The sequence below is a fragment of the Delphinapterus leucas genome, chromosome 3 (genome assembly GCF_059928025.1).
Source record: "Delphinapterus leucas isolate spDelLeu-1000000601 "Yukka" chromosome 3, BTC_Dleu_Yukka2, whole genome shotgun sequence".
Lineage (NCBI taxonomy): Eukaryota > Metazoa > Chordata > Mammalia > Artiodactyla > Monodontidae > Delphinapterus > Delphinapterus leucas.
This window is the reverse complement of record NC_143131.1, coordinates 116,470,177-116,485,822: the sequence shown is the minus strand read 5'-3', so window position 1 is coordinate 116,485,822 and position 15,646 is coordinate 116,470,177. Positions and strand designations below refer to the sequence as shown.

Sequence of the window (15,646 nt, the reverse complement as noted above, 5' to 3'; positions counted from 1 at the left end):
AATATCTTTTTCCATCCCCTCACTTTCAGTCTGTATGTGTCCCTAGGTCTGAAGTGGGTCCCTTGTAGACAGCATATATACAGGTCTTGTGTTTGTATCCATTCAGCAAGTCTGTTTTCGTTGGAGCATTTAATCCATTCACATTTAACGTAATTATCTATATGTATGTTCCTATGACCATTTTCTTAATTGCTTTGGATTTGTTTCTGTAGGTCCTTTTCTCCTCTTGTGTTTCCCACTTAGAGAAGTTCCTTTAGCATTTGTTGTACAGCTGGTTTGGTGGTGCTGAATTCTCTTAGCTTTTGCTTGTCTGTAAAGCTTTTGATTTCTCCATCGAATCTGAATGAGATCCTTGCCGGGTAGAGTAATCTTGGTTGTAGGTTCTTCCCTTTCATCACTTTAAGTATATCATGCAACTTCCTTCTCGCTTGTAGAGTTCCTGCTGAGAAATCAGCTGTTAACCTTATGGGTGTTCCCTTGTATGTTATTTGTCATTTTTCCCTTGCTGCTTTCAATAATTTTTCTTTGTCTTTAATTTTTGCCCATTTGATTACTATGTTTCTTGGCATGTTTCTCCTTGGGTTTATCCTGTATGGAACTCTCTGCGCTTCCTGGACTTGGGTGGCTATTTCCTTTCCCATGTTAGGGAAGTTTTCAACTATAATCTCTTCAAATATTTTCCGGGTCCTTTCTCTCTCTCTTTTCTTTCTGGGACCCCTATAATGTGAATGTTGTTGCATTTAATGTTGTCCCAGAGGTCTCTTAGGCTGTCTTCATTTCTTTTCATTCTTTTTTCTTTATTTTGTTCTGCAGCAGTGAATTCCACCATTCTGTCTTCCAGGTCACTTATCTGTTCTTCTGCCTCAGTTATTCTGCTATTGATTCCTTCTAGTGTATTTTTCATTGCAGTTATTGTATTGTTCATCTCTGTTTGTTTGTTCTTTAATTCTTCTAGGTCTTTGTTAAACATTTCTTGCATCTTCTTTTTCCAGGGTCCTGGATCATCTTCACTATCATTATTCTGAATTCTTTTTCTCGAAGGTTGCCTATCTCCACTTCATTTAGTTGTTTTTCTGGGGTTTTATCTTGTTCCTTCATCTGGTACATAGTCCTCTGCCTTTTCATCTTGTCTATCTTTCTGTGAATGTGGTTTTTGTTCCACAGGCTGCAAGATTGTAGTTCTTCTTACTTCTGCTCAAAAGCAGCTATTTTTAAAAATAGTTAATTTGAGGCACGGCATTATTGTACATATCTACAAATCTGGTTAATGTCTGTCTGACTTAACAGAAGTCAGCTGGATTCTCATACCTGCTTCTGCATTCTCTCTGTTCTATAGGTTCTTTTGTTTCTAGTGCATGAGGCCAGTTTAGCTTCACAGAGATATCTAGTTGGAAAAGAGAGAAGTATTTTAATAGCTCCTTACAGACTGTCTTTCATATTAAACAAAACTGCACAAGTGGTAGTTTCTTAAGAAGAATCTGAGAAGATCAAAGCTTTTGTTGATTTCAGAGGTGATCATCAAAGACACTAAAAAGTTTACGTAGTTTGAAGTAATGCACAAGACATTTGTATTAGACTTGGGAGGTATTTATTTTAAGGGAGGAATAAGCATGGGATGATGTCATTAAGCCCATTGGAAAATGCAGGAGCCTTCTCATGTGTTTCTGAGGTTCAGAGGTGTTATTTCAATTATATGTAATAAAGGGATCTGGTGAACTACATGACTCCTCTGTTACCTGCTAGGAAGTTAACCAACCTGTATGTTCATGGCTGAGGAGAAAGAGAAGTAGCAGACCATCATTTTCAGAGGAGAGAATTCTAAGGAAGGAAAAAGAATGTGATAGTAGTAGCAGTACCTATTGCCCACTGGGGTAGCAAGAAATGCAGGGTCCTCATTTTATACACACACACGCAAACACACATAAGACTCAGGTTTTGAGGAAGATAAATTACTCTCTGTAAAAAGAGATGCTAACATCTATAGACTATTATAAGTAGTAGTTAAAGAGGGGCATTTGACTAACTTATAATCTAATATCCTAATTTAGATCGGAAACTTCGTCTCATATGTAAGTGATGGGAACTCCATTAATACAGTGGTGTGTTCTTTTTGTCAGACTGTAGGTATACTGTTAGAGCCATGCAGTGACCATGGTGATGGTGAAGATGGCTGTCTTGAGAGGTAAGCATTTTCTCTTGTTGTTGCTAATTAATTATTCATTTTGAGAATTGGAGTTCTTTACAGATTCTGGGGTGAATGTTTTAGATGAAGCTATCCATTATAACATACATTTTAGATGATCTAAAAAACCAAATGTTTTGTTTTGATGGTAAGTATAAAGCATATTAAATGTCCATAAATATTGAAAGTAGATGCAGGTTCAGACAGACATTAGTTATAACTTGGAAAACGTTCAGAAGGAAGAACACAGCCTTCTTGGAGACACTTAAAACTTTCAGCTGATTTGTAGAACAATTTGGGAGTTTATTGATATTTTGAATACATTTCAGTGAGTTAATTCATAGTCTTGGAACTATGGATAGCTAACTGAAAGTTTGTAACATAGTTGCATCAACAAATATGTAGGGATGTTTTTGTTCCCCTTCTAACCTACTCCTCCATGTGTCCCAGTACAGGCCTATGCAGTTGGTGCTTGTTTATGTCCTTGGCCAGCAGTAATGGAAGGGGGATCCCTGAGGCAATGAGTATTTCAGCCATATGTAGTCCCCATAGTTACTCGATAGATAAAGTCCCTTTAAACAGAAGCTTTCTAGAATGTTTTAAAGTAGGTTTTGGGTGTCGTTACTCTTTTTATGATTCTTTAAGACATTGCTAAGAAGTGTGTTATAATTTTCTTCAGAATGATGATTTGATATTCTAAAAACACATTAGTAATGAAGTTGGAGACTAGATTGTAAATACTGAGAAGTCCCATACAGCATTACTAATTTGGTGATAGCCTGTTGGCAGGGGTAAACTTGCATTAATGCCATTGTCTCTCTTAATTGTGGGTAGGAAACCTGTTCTCTGAGGGCACGTAAATTCTTTGGAGCCATGTCTCTGGAGCGTCCCCATACTCTGAAGGTCCACAGATTTCCTGCTTACAGCAGTTCCTTGTGCTTCCTTTCAGGAGGCAGGAATGATCTTCTTCCAGCCCAGGGAATATTGGAGCTATGGGCTGAAGATAAAAGATTAACAGCATTAACAGGCATCCCCAGAATGATGACATCTGGATTTGGTAGAACAATAAGGATCCATTTAGTGAGGACTCAATCTTTTTCAAGAAAGCTCTTTCCCTTTCAACTTATGTATAGGTTAGCAAACTTGTTTTTAGACCCAAAGATTTTCTTGGTTAAGTGGATTACATTTTGCATGTTTAACACTCAATGTTTCTCAAATTTAGGTGATTAGGTCTTTTAGTCTGTTAGGGTAGAATTTAGCTCATCCCCCCATTTGCTCCCACTCTAAGCAAAAGAGGGCTTTTGCTTCCCAGGGAATTTAGTTTGTTTCTCATGCTCAGCAAGAATCCATATTTAGATCAAGACCTGTCTTCTTGCAGTTCTTTTATGCACACTCTTTTATGGCAGGGTAGGAGCAGCACCAGTGAGTATCTTTGTAAATTGCCACAGTGTCTTTGGGGAGGAGAACTTTCCCGCAGTCGGCATATTGATAACCTACTGTGATACTAGATACTGTGTTGACTGGTCAAATAGGTAGAGATCATTTGTGACAGCTTGCTTTAACACTTGTTCTAGATGGGGGTTAGTTTTTATGGGGGAATAAGAAGTGAATTGAGATTTTATAAATTTCCTTTTTACATGTTACCATTATGTTTTTAGGAAGGAGAGGTTTAGAAGTAGTAACCTTGTTTTGATTGTAATAGAATACCATCAGATTTAAAATATAGGTACATAGGGCTTCCCTGGTGGCGCAGTGGTTGAGAGTCTGCCTGCCGATGCAGGGGACACGGGTTCGTGCCCCGGTCCGGGAAGATCCCACATGCCACGGAGCGGCTAGGCCCGTGAGCCATGGCCGCTAGGCCTGCGTGCCCGGAGCCTGTGTTCCGCAATGGGAGAGGCCACAACAGTGAGAGGCCCGCGTACCGCAAAAAAAAAAAAAAAAAAAAAAAAAAAAAAATATATATATATATATATATATATATATATAGGTACATAGCTATACCTTTAAGAAATCTTTAAAAAGGAAAAAAATGTCCCAGAGTGGGAGAGAATAAAGTTATTTGGTTAAAACTAATATTTATTTTTATAAAATCTTTTCCATTATACATTCAGTTCTTTTGGCTTTTATTTATTGTGGATTATATTTTTCCTTTTAAAGTGTTTTCTTTTGGGGGAGTGGCTGTGTAAAGGGGTGGTAAATGTTACTTAATTTTTCTACACCTGAACTGATTCTGTGGATCTTTTCAGTAGTGTGTGATTTTCAGATAATAAGGCTCCAAAGAATGGGCATATGTCCAGTTGTTGTTTTATGCTCTCACCCTGTAAATCCTAACTGTATGAGGAAGAGAGGAATCTAGGTAAGAAATATGCAATGATAGGAACCAATTTATTCTTAAAAGACTAATAACTTCACTTGATTTTTAGGAAAGAATGTTTGTCATTTGACAGTGATAAGTTGTCACACTTCATTCTGGTAAGAATTATTTTTCTCTTATGGTTCTTAAAAGTTCGACTAGGTTTAATCTACCAGTTATTGTATCTGACCTTTAACTCTTGGGTTTAATAGGTTGAAATGTAAATACTCTTACCAAATGTTTTACAGTCAAGCAGCAACTTGATTTGCCACTTTAGTTTTTTTGTTTGTTTTTGTGTTATTTGCCACTTTTGGTTACAAGAAACTTAGTTATGAAAACAGTTTTCTCAATTTGGGATCCAAACTTTGTGTTCCAGTAAGATGTATTATAAAACTGCACATTTGTATTTGAAAATAGTTTGAATGGTGGGAGTGGGACAGTTAACTGTAGGCACAGTAAACTAATGAAGACTACACAAGGATATATGCTGGTTGTCTTTAAGCTGGGTGTGAAAAGCTTCTTTGTTGTGAAATGTATTCTTTATTTTAAAATACAGGATTCTAGTAGCAAGATATGTGATTTGAATGCCAACACTGAATCAGAAGTGCCAGGAGGTCAAAGTGTTGGTGTTCAAGGGGAGGCAGCATGTGTCCAAATTCCACATTTAGATCTGAAGAATGTTTCTGACGGTGATAAATGGGAAGGTAATTTTACCCACACACATTATTTTCCTGATAATGTTATTTGTAACTGAAATTACCCAAGGCAGTAATGAGATTACTGCCCTTTTCTTAGCAACCTTATTCATTTTTATTTGATTCATGTAAGAGTGAGTGACTATTTTTACTCAAATGCACTTATGAAATTATGGGGCAACTATCTCATTTGAACTAGAAGTTCTTATTTTATCCATTAGCTCTGAAGATGGATGTTAAAACTGATGAAAAAAATAAAATCAAGGATAGGATTTTGTTAATTGTTAAACCAGGTGCTGTCTCCCAGTTTTTGAAAGTCTGGTATGTTAGGGCTTGGGCATCTCACCACTTTAAACAGAGGGCTTATATATAGCTACCTTTTCTTTATAATCATCAGGAATACATTTAAAAAGAAATTATCTTCAAGGTTATTTGTAAGCACATATTGTACTGTATCTCTGTATTAGGTTATGAAGGTATGGGAGCAGGGTCCTAACAAATTTTACAAAGGAGAGAAATTTTAATTTTAATTTAAAAAGGCAAGCCACATGGGTATATGTATTTGTCAAAACTCAGCAGATATATACTTAAGACTTGCGTTTCATTGTATGTAAGTTTTTTTTTAATCAAAAGAAGCAAAAAGTATAAATAAATACTGAACTTCAGTGAATGATTTGCATGCAGAAGTGTTTATGGGGAAGTATACAGGTATCTACAGTTTACTTTGAAATCCATGAAGAAAATAATAAATAATGGAATGGGAATGTTATAAAGCAAGTATAGTAAAATGTTAATGGTAGAATCTAGGTGATTGGTATATAGATGTCCACTTTAAAATTCTCTCAACTTTGCTGTGTGTTTGTAAACTTTCAAATAAAATGTTGCGGTTGGGAGTGGAAGTAAGAAGCAAATTTGGATCCAGGAGGCCTCTGGATCATACACCTTCCTATGTAAAGAGACAAGGAGACCACTCAGAAATCTTAAAGTTGTATATTTGTTCACTTGGATGAAGATCCCTTGGTAATCTCACCTTTGGCAAGTTAGCCAGTGACATACAGTAGCAATAACAAGACGAATTGCAATGCCAATACCACGGACTCCTTTTGCCACCTCAAGTCTATGTACCTGATCACAGTAGGAGCATTTTTATTTATTTATTTTTAAGGTATAGCCAATTTTCTAAAAGCCCCAAACAAATCATTGTGCCAATCTTTATTGCTGTCTTTCCTCCTCCCCCTCCTACCCCTTTTTTGGTCTAGGTGTTTGGCATGCCTAATGGCATATTATGTGTCTTAACTTAGACTAAATCAGGAAGTTGTCTTCCATTTACTTTGTTCTGGGGTTATTCAGGATGTTTGGAATTTATGAAGATGCTCCCCAGAGTTAGGGATATGTTAGCATTCTGGTGGCAGTGAAGATCAGATGTCCATTTTAGTTATTTATCCTGGCATGGTCACTGAAAAGGAGTGGTGGTCAATAGAGCATCCCTTGAGCTGTAGTAGGAAGAGTCTGTAAAAGATAAAGCTGGGATTCTGACAGAGGATTTAATCCTGCTTCTTTTTGGAGGATGCAGATAAATAGCCCTTTACAATCTTTGTCCTAAGGGTTCTGATCTTAAGTTTTAAGCATAGAAGACCGTTTGTTTTCCATTGTCTGAGGAGATAGGACATTCTCTGTCCAGCTTCAGCTTTCTGGAGGCTTCCCCAAAGAGACTCTGATGGTAGGCTCTCTTTTGTTGCTTTGTCAGAATCCATCCTTTACAACTTGTGGTGGTAGGGAAAGTAGGTCACTATGTACTCCTGATCCCTGATTTTCAGTGTCTGAACTGCCCTGTTAGCTACCTGGCTGTGACAAGTCCTCGTAGACCTCCTTCTGGCTCTTCCAGGAGCAAGGGTCAGTGACTTTCAGAGAGCCAAGAGCAGTAGACATCTGAGTAAACTTCTCAGTCATGAACTCTGCATGTGCTTGGGAGAGTAGCTATTAGCAGACCATGTTGTTCTTTCCAACTGTGCCCCATAATACAGAGACTGATTTTCTACAACTGGGAGTCAAGATATTCTAAATAATAGTCTTCCTTAAGAGACCAAATTACTTTAGACCCTATATACCTTGGAATCAGAGACATACCCCATTTGAAATGACTCTTAATAGAGAAGTAGGGTGACTTCAAATGGAGGACCGCCTCACTCTTCCTAAGTATGTGGGTTTTGTTTTTTTGTATTGTTCAAAGGGTAGTCAGCAGAATGCAGTTAGCAAGCAGGTAGCACATGTCTGCCACCAGTATGCATTTGTAGCAGCCATCCAAAGATCTTGGTTTTTAATGGAAGTAGACAACATCTTTACTTCAGATTCTTTCCTGCTGACTCTTGAATGAAATACAGTAGGATCTTTTCAAAGAGCAAACTAAAGGAAATATTTTTCTGTCAAATCATTTATACTGAAAAGTTTCAACAGTACCTGATTAAGTTTCCATTTCTTCAGTTTTATGTTTGAGTTTTAATAGAACAGCACTACTTTGATTTTTTTTTTTTTTTTTGCCTTGCTTGCTGAAACAGAAATGTATGTTTGTGTTTGTTTTTAAAGTTTGGTTAGTAGTAATTTCTTTGAGTAAAGTTTTTGAGCAGAATGCCTAACTGGTTTTAGGGAAATGTTTTTGGTATCTTTGGCTTTGTGTTAGTTATGTGTATGGTTTGTTCTGACTGTGCTGTGTGTTCACTTTAGTATTTTTTGCCATTTTTTCCATTTTATTAGCGTCATGCCCTATCACTTTTCCCCTCATTGATTTCAAAACAATGCATCTGCAGAGAGATGGGGAGGGTAAGTATGGTTCACCATAGTTTAGCTTTTTGCCTTTTTATGGTTCGCTTTGTTTGCCTTTTTATTAGCCCTTCTCCTGCTGTCCCCATATATTAGGAAAACTATTCTGGGTTAAAGATGATACCCAGAAAATATTGTGTTTGTTAGTTCCTTCTTTTCTTAAAACAGGAGATTTCTCATAAAATGTTTATTACCAGTTACTTATTTTCTGGGAAGCAGGTACAAGGGTTGTTTTGAAAATCACTTTATTGCTGGGTTTATTATGGGATTGCACGCTTAGTACTCAATTTTTAGTTATCAGATTGATCTGGGCTTTAAAAACTAAATTAATTATGTTATTACCCTGAAAAAAAGCAATGCTTTAAATTGCTAATGCATAAAGTTAAACTAAATTAGTAGCAATGCGTAGGTATTGTGTGAAGAAAAATAAAACATCATTCTTGATTTCTGACACTGTCAAGCCATTTTTGCATCCAGAAATACTTAACTAATTTTTGCTATTAAGAGCCACAGTATCAAAGTTTTACGCTGTAGTTATAAAGTTAACGTGTAGATGGAAAAGTCCCAATCCCCACCCTGAATCCAGTGATACTTGAAGATAATTTTGTATTTGGAGTATATTTGTGGATTGTGTGTTTATCTATATGTGTTCTGTATGTAATCAAACCTTATTTGTGCAAAGACATCAAATATCTTAACATGGCTTCATTTGAGAACATACAGGATAACTCCAATAAAATAGATGTGCTTAAGAGGGAGTAGTGCTTTTAAATTTTGTCTTGGTCATACTTTGGGGTGTTTAATTATTAAAATATGTATTATACACAGGAATCCTGTAGCAGAAAATAACCACCACAGTTTAATGTTAGAGGCCAGGTACTGTCAGGTGAGTTAGCTGCTTTTGTTTGGGAAGGTTAGAATTCTTTGGAGTCCAAGAACTCCATTGGGTAAGTGTTCTGAATAGCATGAGGAATAGCTTCCAGTTCTTAACACAGTAATTTTACAGTGAGGGATGATTTATTCACCTGGCAGCATTTGGTTAAGTTAAATTCCTAACTGATGACTGTTAAGTGTTTACTGTTTCTAAAAGAAGACTTTTCCCTACTTGAAAAATAACATTTTAATTTTAAAGAGCTTGACAGTGTCCCTTCTTACTTTGTGACTGGGTTCAGAAATTTAAAGTGTAACTCCTTATGTGAAATTAGAACTCTGAGCTGAAAAATGAAGCTCAGACAATTTTAAACTATAGTAGGCTTTATGAAGACCCTAGTAACCCATAATTATTATATGAACCACTACATAATGATAAAGGTTTAAAGAACATATAGCTGATATTGCGTGACTTTTTTTCCATGTGGAACCAAGAGACCCATGGTACTATTCTTTGTGTTTGTTTTGCAGAGCCATTTCCTGCTTTTAAGTCTTGGCAGGAAGACTCTGAGTCTGGAGAAGCTCAACTCTCTCCACAAGCTGGAAGAATGAATCATCATCCTCTGGAAGAGGACTGTCCTCCAGTATTATCACACCGGAGTTTAGATTTTGGGCAAAGCCAGCGTTTCCTACATGATCCAGAAACATTGGATTCCTCATCGAAAGCACTTTCTTTTGCTAGGTATATGACTTTTATGTTCTTATGGGAGGTGAATCCTATCACATACCCAGGTCCTTTGAGAGATTTTAATCCTCCAGACCTGCAGTTGAGAGCTTTCTCCCCTATTTCATGAAGCATGCTTTTGTAATTTTTTATTTTGGCTGCCCCTAAATTCTGAGTTCACTGAGGTATTTTGGGGGTTTGCTGTCCAATAAGACATCTTTCCATGGTGTTTTTATTCACTTGTGACTGAAATATAGAACTCTGGAAGGGAAGCTGCAAGTGGAGCTCACCAATCCTAGATGTTTTTATCATCAAAACTTAAAATTGATCCTGAAAGTTAGAACCTTTCCTTTGCAGTTTGAACACCAAAAGAGCTCTGAGCTGCTAGATGTCTTTGTTTCTCTTCTGCCTTTGCCCAAACAACTTTTGAATGATTCCCAATTGTTTTCATCGCTACTTGTGTTAGCTAATTTTGTGGTCTCTAACATAGTTTAAGTTTCTTTTTACTACCTGTCCTTTAGTGTTAGGGACTTAATTTCACTTTAAAAATATACTTCTTGGTAATAGTATCATGTTTTATCAGGATAATAAGAGAGATGGTGTCGATAACTTAAAGATTTAACTAACAGTATTTGCCTCTTGTTTTAATTCAGGACTCGAAGATCATCTTTTAGTTCAAAAGATGAAAAAAGAGAAGACAGAACACCATATCACTTAGTCAAGAAACTTCAGAAAAAAATCAGACAATTTGAGGAACAGTTTGAAAGGGAAAGAAATAGCAAAGTAAGTTTGTAGCATTGTCCACTGTGAGGTAGATCTGTTGGAACTTGGAGACTAATGCTCTCCAAGAAAGTCCTCCATCTCTTTCCTGGGAGAGAGAATGAATCTAAGATGCCCAGAGAAATAGTGATCATGTAGATCTGAGATTATATAGGTCCTTAGCCTTCTGATTCCAGACCAGTATTCTTGCCATTGCACCATTGCATTTTTATATTTCTATTGGAAAACAACTTGTTGAATTCTTAAAGCAAATACTTTACATTGACAAATCACGTTAATGCTGTGCTCTCTCAAAAACCACAGGTAGCCAGGGGATGTGGGGGTGGAGGGATGAGATATTTAATAATTAGAACATGTGAAGTGGAAAAAGCCCTATACTTGGAGTCGGAAGACCCATATTCAAATCTGGCTTCTGCCAGTTGATAGGCCCTCTTCCAAGAGAGCTTTACTTAGTATCTTGCCCTGTCTACTTAAAGTAAGATGAAATGAGGATTGAGTGAAATCTCTGCCATGAGAACTATAAAATACTATCTGGGCATAAATTAAAATAACCATTGGGACTTCCTGGCGGTCCAGTTGTTAAGACTCCACGCTTCCACTGCAGGGGGCATGGGTTCAATCCCTGGTCGGGGAACTAAGATCCTGCATGCCGTGAGGCATGGCAAAAAAAACAAAAAACAAAAACCATTGCTTACCCACAAAGGTTTAAATGGATTCTCTTTCTTTTTTTAGAATTTCATATCTTAATTTTATTGAGGTGTTAACAAATCTCTTAAAATACTATCTTTATGAAAGGACAGCGTCTATCTATGAGTAGATTTATAGTGGTAGAGTTGTTTTAGGTTGGATCATCTGGGAAACATTCTGAGACAGAGATTTCAGTGCATGTGATTTCCAAGAGAGTGTTTAGGGAGAATCGCAGCTGTAAGGAGTGAGGCCAGCATGGTTTAGTAGAGGAGGTTCCACGGGGTCTCAAGCTAGGATGGCTGCTCAGGATTGACCTGAATTGAGATGAGGGCGCCAGGCCTTTTTAATCCCACATAACCAGTCATGGATGCTGGCTGCTCTGGAGGAGGGGTTGTAACCTTGGGCCAGGCAGCTCCTTTGGGCAAAGGCAATTATCAGAGAGGGACTTAGTGCAGGTAGGGCGTTGATGAGTGCCTAATCAGTGATTCTGTTTTCTTAATTTTTCAGCCCTCCTACAGTGATATAGCAGCCAATCCAAAGGTATTAAAATGGATGACAGAGCTCACCAAACTGCGAAAGCAAATCAAAGGTATAAAATGTGCCATTTTTCTAATATAATTGCATTTTAAAATATTCTTTATAATAATATCTGAGAATTATAGTTATAATTTTTGATAATTTTAAATCTTGGACACTATCTGGCAAAATAAAAGTTCTCTTGTTCTTTTAGTAGTTATGGTCAAAGTTGCAATACTATATTACATTCTTCCAAATGTCTTTCATGTGTTTTTATTAGTAATAGTCTTTTGAAGGGTACCCTAGATTATATATTCACAGGTGGTATTGTATTATGAAGTTTATATGGAACATATTTCAAATATTAAGCAGTTTTGGGTTTGGGTAGGTATTAAGAAGTTTTGGTGGGTATTTCATCCAAGGCTAAGAATAATCATCAGCCTTTTATACTACAAAGACTAAATTGTAAGTCGTCTTGAATCAAAAACTAGGTCGTGTGTTACTGGGTGTCAGTCCAGTATAGCACCTGCTAAGGTATATTTCCTTTGTGGGTGTTCAGTGAACATGCTTTCTAATAACCGTTAATACCTAAAAAATTATCTGTACCAAGTGTGGGTTTGTAATCTGGAGCATCACATTTTGGTTTATTCATTTGAATTTATTCAACAGAAATTTTAGTGTCTGTAAATACCAAGTACTTGAAGACATCTGAGGTTGTAGCAGTGAACAAGACAAACAGGGTCCCTATTGTCATTGAGTTTATTTACATTCTTGTGGTTAAATAAGTTCTCCTACTTCTTTAGAATTTTCCCTTAAAATTCTGTCAAAAATTTCCTCGTGTAACACCAGTTTCCAACCATCAGTGAGAATCACTACCTTGAATGTATTACTAATGAGTGTCGTTAAATTATTAGCCTCCTAACTAATTTCCCAATTTTCTTCCACTCTTACTGTCCTACAGTGCCTTCTCTGCATAGCAGCCAAAATTATCTTTTATAAAAACTATGTTACTATCTTGTTCATAGTTCTTCAGTGGGCTTCCCTTTCCACTTAGAATAAAGTCCAAACCCCTTACCCAGGCTTTCAAGGCCCTTTATACTCTGCCCATTTTATCACTTTTGCCCATTTTATCACTTTTCCTCATTTTCTGTTCCTTAAATATGTCATGATTTAGGGACCTTGCCCTGGCTATTGCCTCAACTGGGGAGAAATGTTCTTCCCCTAAATCTTCTATGCTAGGTTAGCTCCTTTTAAATCCATGTTCAACTAGGACGTTACCATCTCAGAAAGGCCTTCTTTGTCAATTCCATCCGAAAGAGTTGCTCTTCCAAAAAGCACACTTCTTTAACGTTGTGACATCATTCTACTTTATCTTCTTTATAGCACTTAGCAGTCATTGAAATTATTTTGTTTATTAATCTGATTACTTAGTTTTTGTTTTTTTACTTCCTGAATACATGCTCCATGACAACAGAGACCATGTTTGTTTGTTTACTACTGTATGCTCATCAGAGCATCACTTTAGTCGGCTTTCTATGAATATTGGTTGAAAGAAAAACCATATAGTTCTCTCAGTGTATATATATAATTTAAATATTTCATGTGACTTTGAAATATCTGAGCCTGTGTGTTGTTGATGTATACTTTGCTTTTGCATCTCTTGCACCTTTTTTGACCTAGCTTCATTTTAGCTAAAATCAGTATTACTGATCTACCTTCTTGGTTCTGAAATGTAGATGCAAAACACAAAACCTCTGATGGAGAGTTTGTACCTCAGACACGTCCACGTAGTAACACTCTTCCAAAAAGCTTTGGCTCTTCTCTAGACCATGAAGATGAAGAGAATGAAGATGAATCCCGGGTCATTCAGAAGGAGAAGAAGCCATCTAAGGAAGCAACACTTGAACTTATTCTGAAAAGACTGAAAGAAAAACGTGTTGAGAGGTGTCTTCCAGAAGATATCAAAGTAATCTTGAGCTATGGTTTTTGCCCAGACTAGCCTTTAGAATACCTGAAATAAAATAATTACAATAGTGGCCTAAAGATGTCTAGGTAGTCTGCTGGCCTCAGTTTACTCTCCAGGTTTGTAGTTATAGAAGCATGTTTTTATCAGCACAACAGAAGTGCTTGAGTCGAAATAATAAAACTAAAAAAACTAGAATGTGGTCTGTTCACTTATATTGGAGGCAGTTAGCAAGATGAGTGTGTTAAGAGCATGAAATATACCAGAGTTTCAATCTTGGCCTTGTATCTTAGTAGTTGTATGTATTAAATTCTTAGCTTATGCCAGTTCCTGACTGGTTATATTATATGCATTCTGCCGCTGAGTCCCTTCAACAGCCATGTGACTGCGATTATGTCCATTAAAGTACTAACACAATATGGTTATGAGGACTAATTGAATGCATTTTTATGAAGAACCATTACTTAGTATAGCCTATGCCTAGGGCAGTCCTGGTCAAAGCACTTGGCAACCAAGATCATTTATCAGATGAAATTTGCTGGGAGACTACAGAGGTAGATGGTCTTAGGTGAACTTTTGTCCAGGCAGTGATGAATCCTGATGTGCATTCCTATCTTGACAACAGAGTATACCTCATGATCGAAATATTGGAGTCTTTCTCCCTTCAAACAGAGCTGGATTAGAAGTTCTAGTTGCTCCCCTCCCCAGTTTTTCTTTCATTCTTTCTTTCTTTATTTTTGGCTGCATTGGGTCTTCATTGCTACATGCAGGCTTTCTCTAGTTGTGGCAAGTGGGGGCTACTCTTCGTTGCAGTGCACAGGCTTCTCATTGCGGTGGCTTCTCTTGTTGCAGAGCACGGGCTTTAGGCATCTGGGCTTCAGTGGTTGTGGCTCGCGGGCTCAGTAGTTGTGGCTCACAGGCTCTAGAGCACAGGCTCAGTAGTTGTGGCACACAGGCTTAGTTGCTCTGAGGCATGTGGGACCTTCCCAGACTAGGGATCGAACCCGTGTCCCCTGCATTGGCAGGCGGATTCTTAACCACTGCACCACCAGAGAAGTTCCCCCAATTTTTCTTGGTTTTACTTTTATGTTATACCAGCCTCCTCAACCCCTTTCCTATAAATGATTTTGATTGGATTAGCTTTATTCAAATTCCTTTTCCTAGGTTTAAGGTTCAAGCTTGAGGTTGAAATCACAATGTTTTACAGAGTCTTCACCTGGCTATCCTCTACTGAACGTACATAATCTAAAATGCTTGTTATAGGAAGTACGTATCCACTGAAGTTTTTTTTGTACCCCTAGTTTTCATTCTGATGACAAACAGGGTAATTTTAATTAGTCCTAGGAGTAATTGGAGAGTTTTATTTGGGTTAAAGTGTATTCTGTGGAACATTGGTTCATTGGTATGTTAAAAGGTCGTGCTGTGGAACAAAGGGAGGAGTTATGGGCAAATAAATTTGGGATTCCTGCCTACTACCATTAGAGTACTGAAAGATGGGAGAAGAGTATCTCACTTTCAGTATAAAGAAAGTGCCAGATGAAGGGGAACTGAAGTCATAGAGTAGAAGGCTAGGGTCACAAATTGACATTGTTGAGCTTTTTTCAGGATCTTTCCACTATACTGCTGCCAGATTTTAACAGTTTAGGAGAAACACCAGGTTTAAGACCTGTGCTTGTTGTGTGCCTGTGTTTTGTGTATGTGCCCACACACAACAAAATTATAGTTATAATGCTAATAAAAGATTATGTGCAGGGCTTCCCTGGTGGTGCAGTGGTCGGGAGTCCACCTGCCAATGCGGGGGGCACAGGTTTGTGTCCCGGTCCGGGGGGATCCCACATGCCGCGGAGCGTCTGGGCCCGTGAGCCGTGGCCGCTGAGCCTGCGTGTCCGGAGCCTGTGCTCCGCAACGGGAGAGGCCGCAGCGGTGAGAGGCCCGCGTACCGCAAAAAAAAAAAAGATTATGTGCAAAATTAAATAAACTAATAGGCATTTATTTTCTTTATTGTGTGCTGAGTAGGCACTGTGTAAATGCCTTTACAACGTATTAACTCATTTAGTCC

At 37.6% G+C, this 15,646-nt stretch overlaps 1 protein-coding gene across 18 annotated transcripts in view; it reads left to right on the top strand.

The window, feature by feature from the left end:
- The window catches only part of FAM13B (family with sequence similarity 13 member B), an 89,787-nt gene that overhangs the window by 65,324 nt on the left and 8,817 nt on the right, over positions 1 to 15,646 (top strand). For 11 of the 18 annotated variants that reach the window (XM_089909352.1, XM_089909353.1, XM_022588874.3 and 8 more), the window contains 8 exons: positions 2,118 to 2,182; positions 4,606 to 4,654; positions 5,092 to 5,239; positions 7,982 to 8,047; positions 9,449 to 9,659; positions 10,295 to 10,424; positions 11,616 to 11,697; positions 13,361 to 13,590. In XM_089909352.1, the coding sequence (XP_089765478.1) occupies positions 2,118 to 2,182; positions 4,606 to 4,654; positions 5,092 to 5,239; positions 7,982 to 8,047; positions 9,449 to 9,659; positions 10,295 to 10,424; positions 11,616 to 11,697; positions 13,361 to 13,590 (981 nt within the window). The remainder of the gene's footprint in view (positions 1 to 2,117; positions 2,183 to 4,605; positions 4,655 to 5,091; positions 5,240 to 7,981; positions 8,048 to 9,448; positions 9,660 to 10,294; positions 10,425 to 11,615; positions 11,698 to 13,360; positions 13,591 to 15,646) is intronic. The other 7 variants (XM_022588876.3, XM_089909355.1, XM_089909354.1 and 4 more) reach the window with 1 other exon arrangement.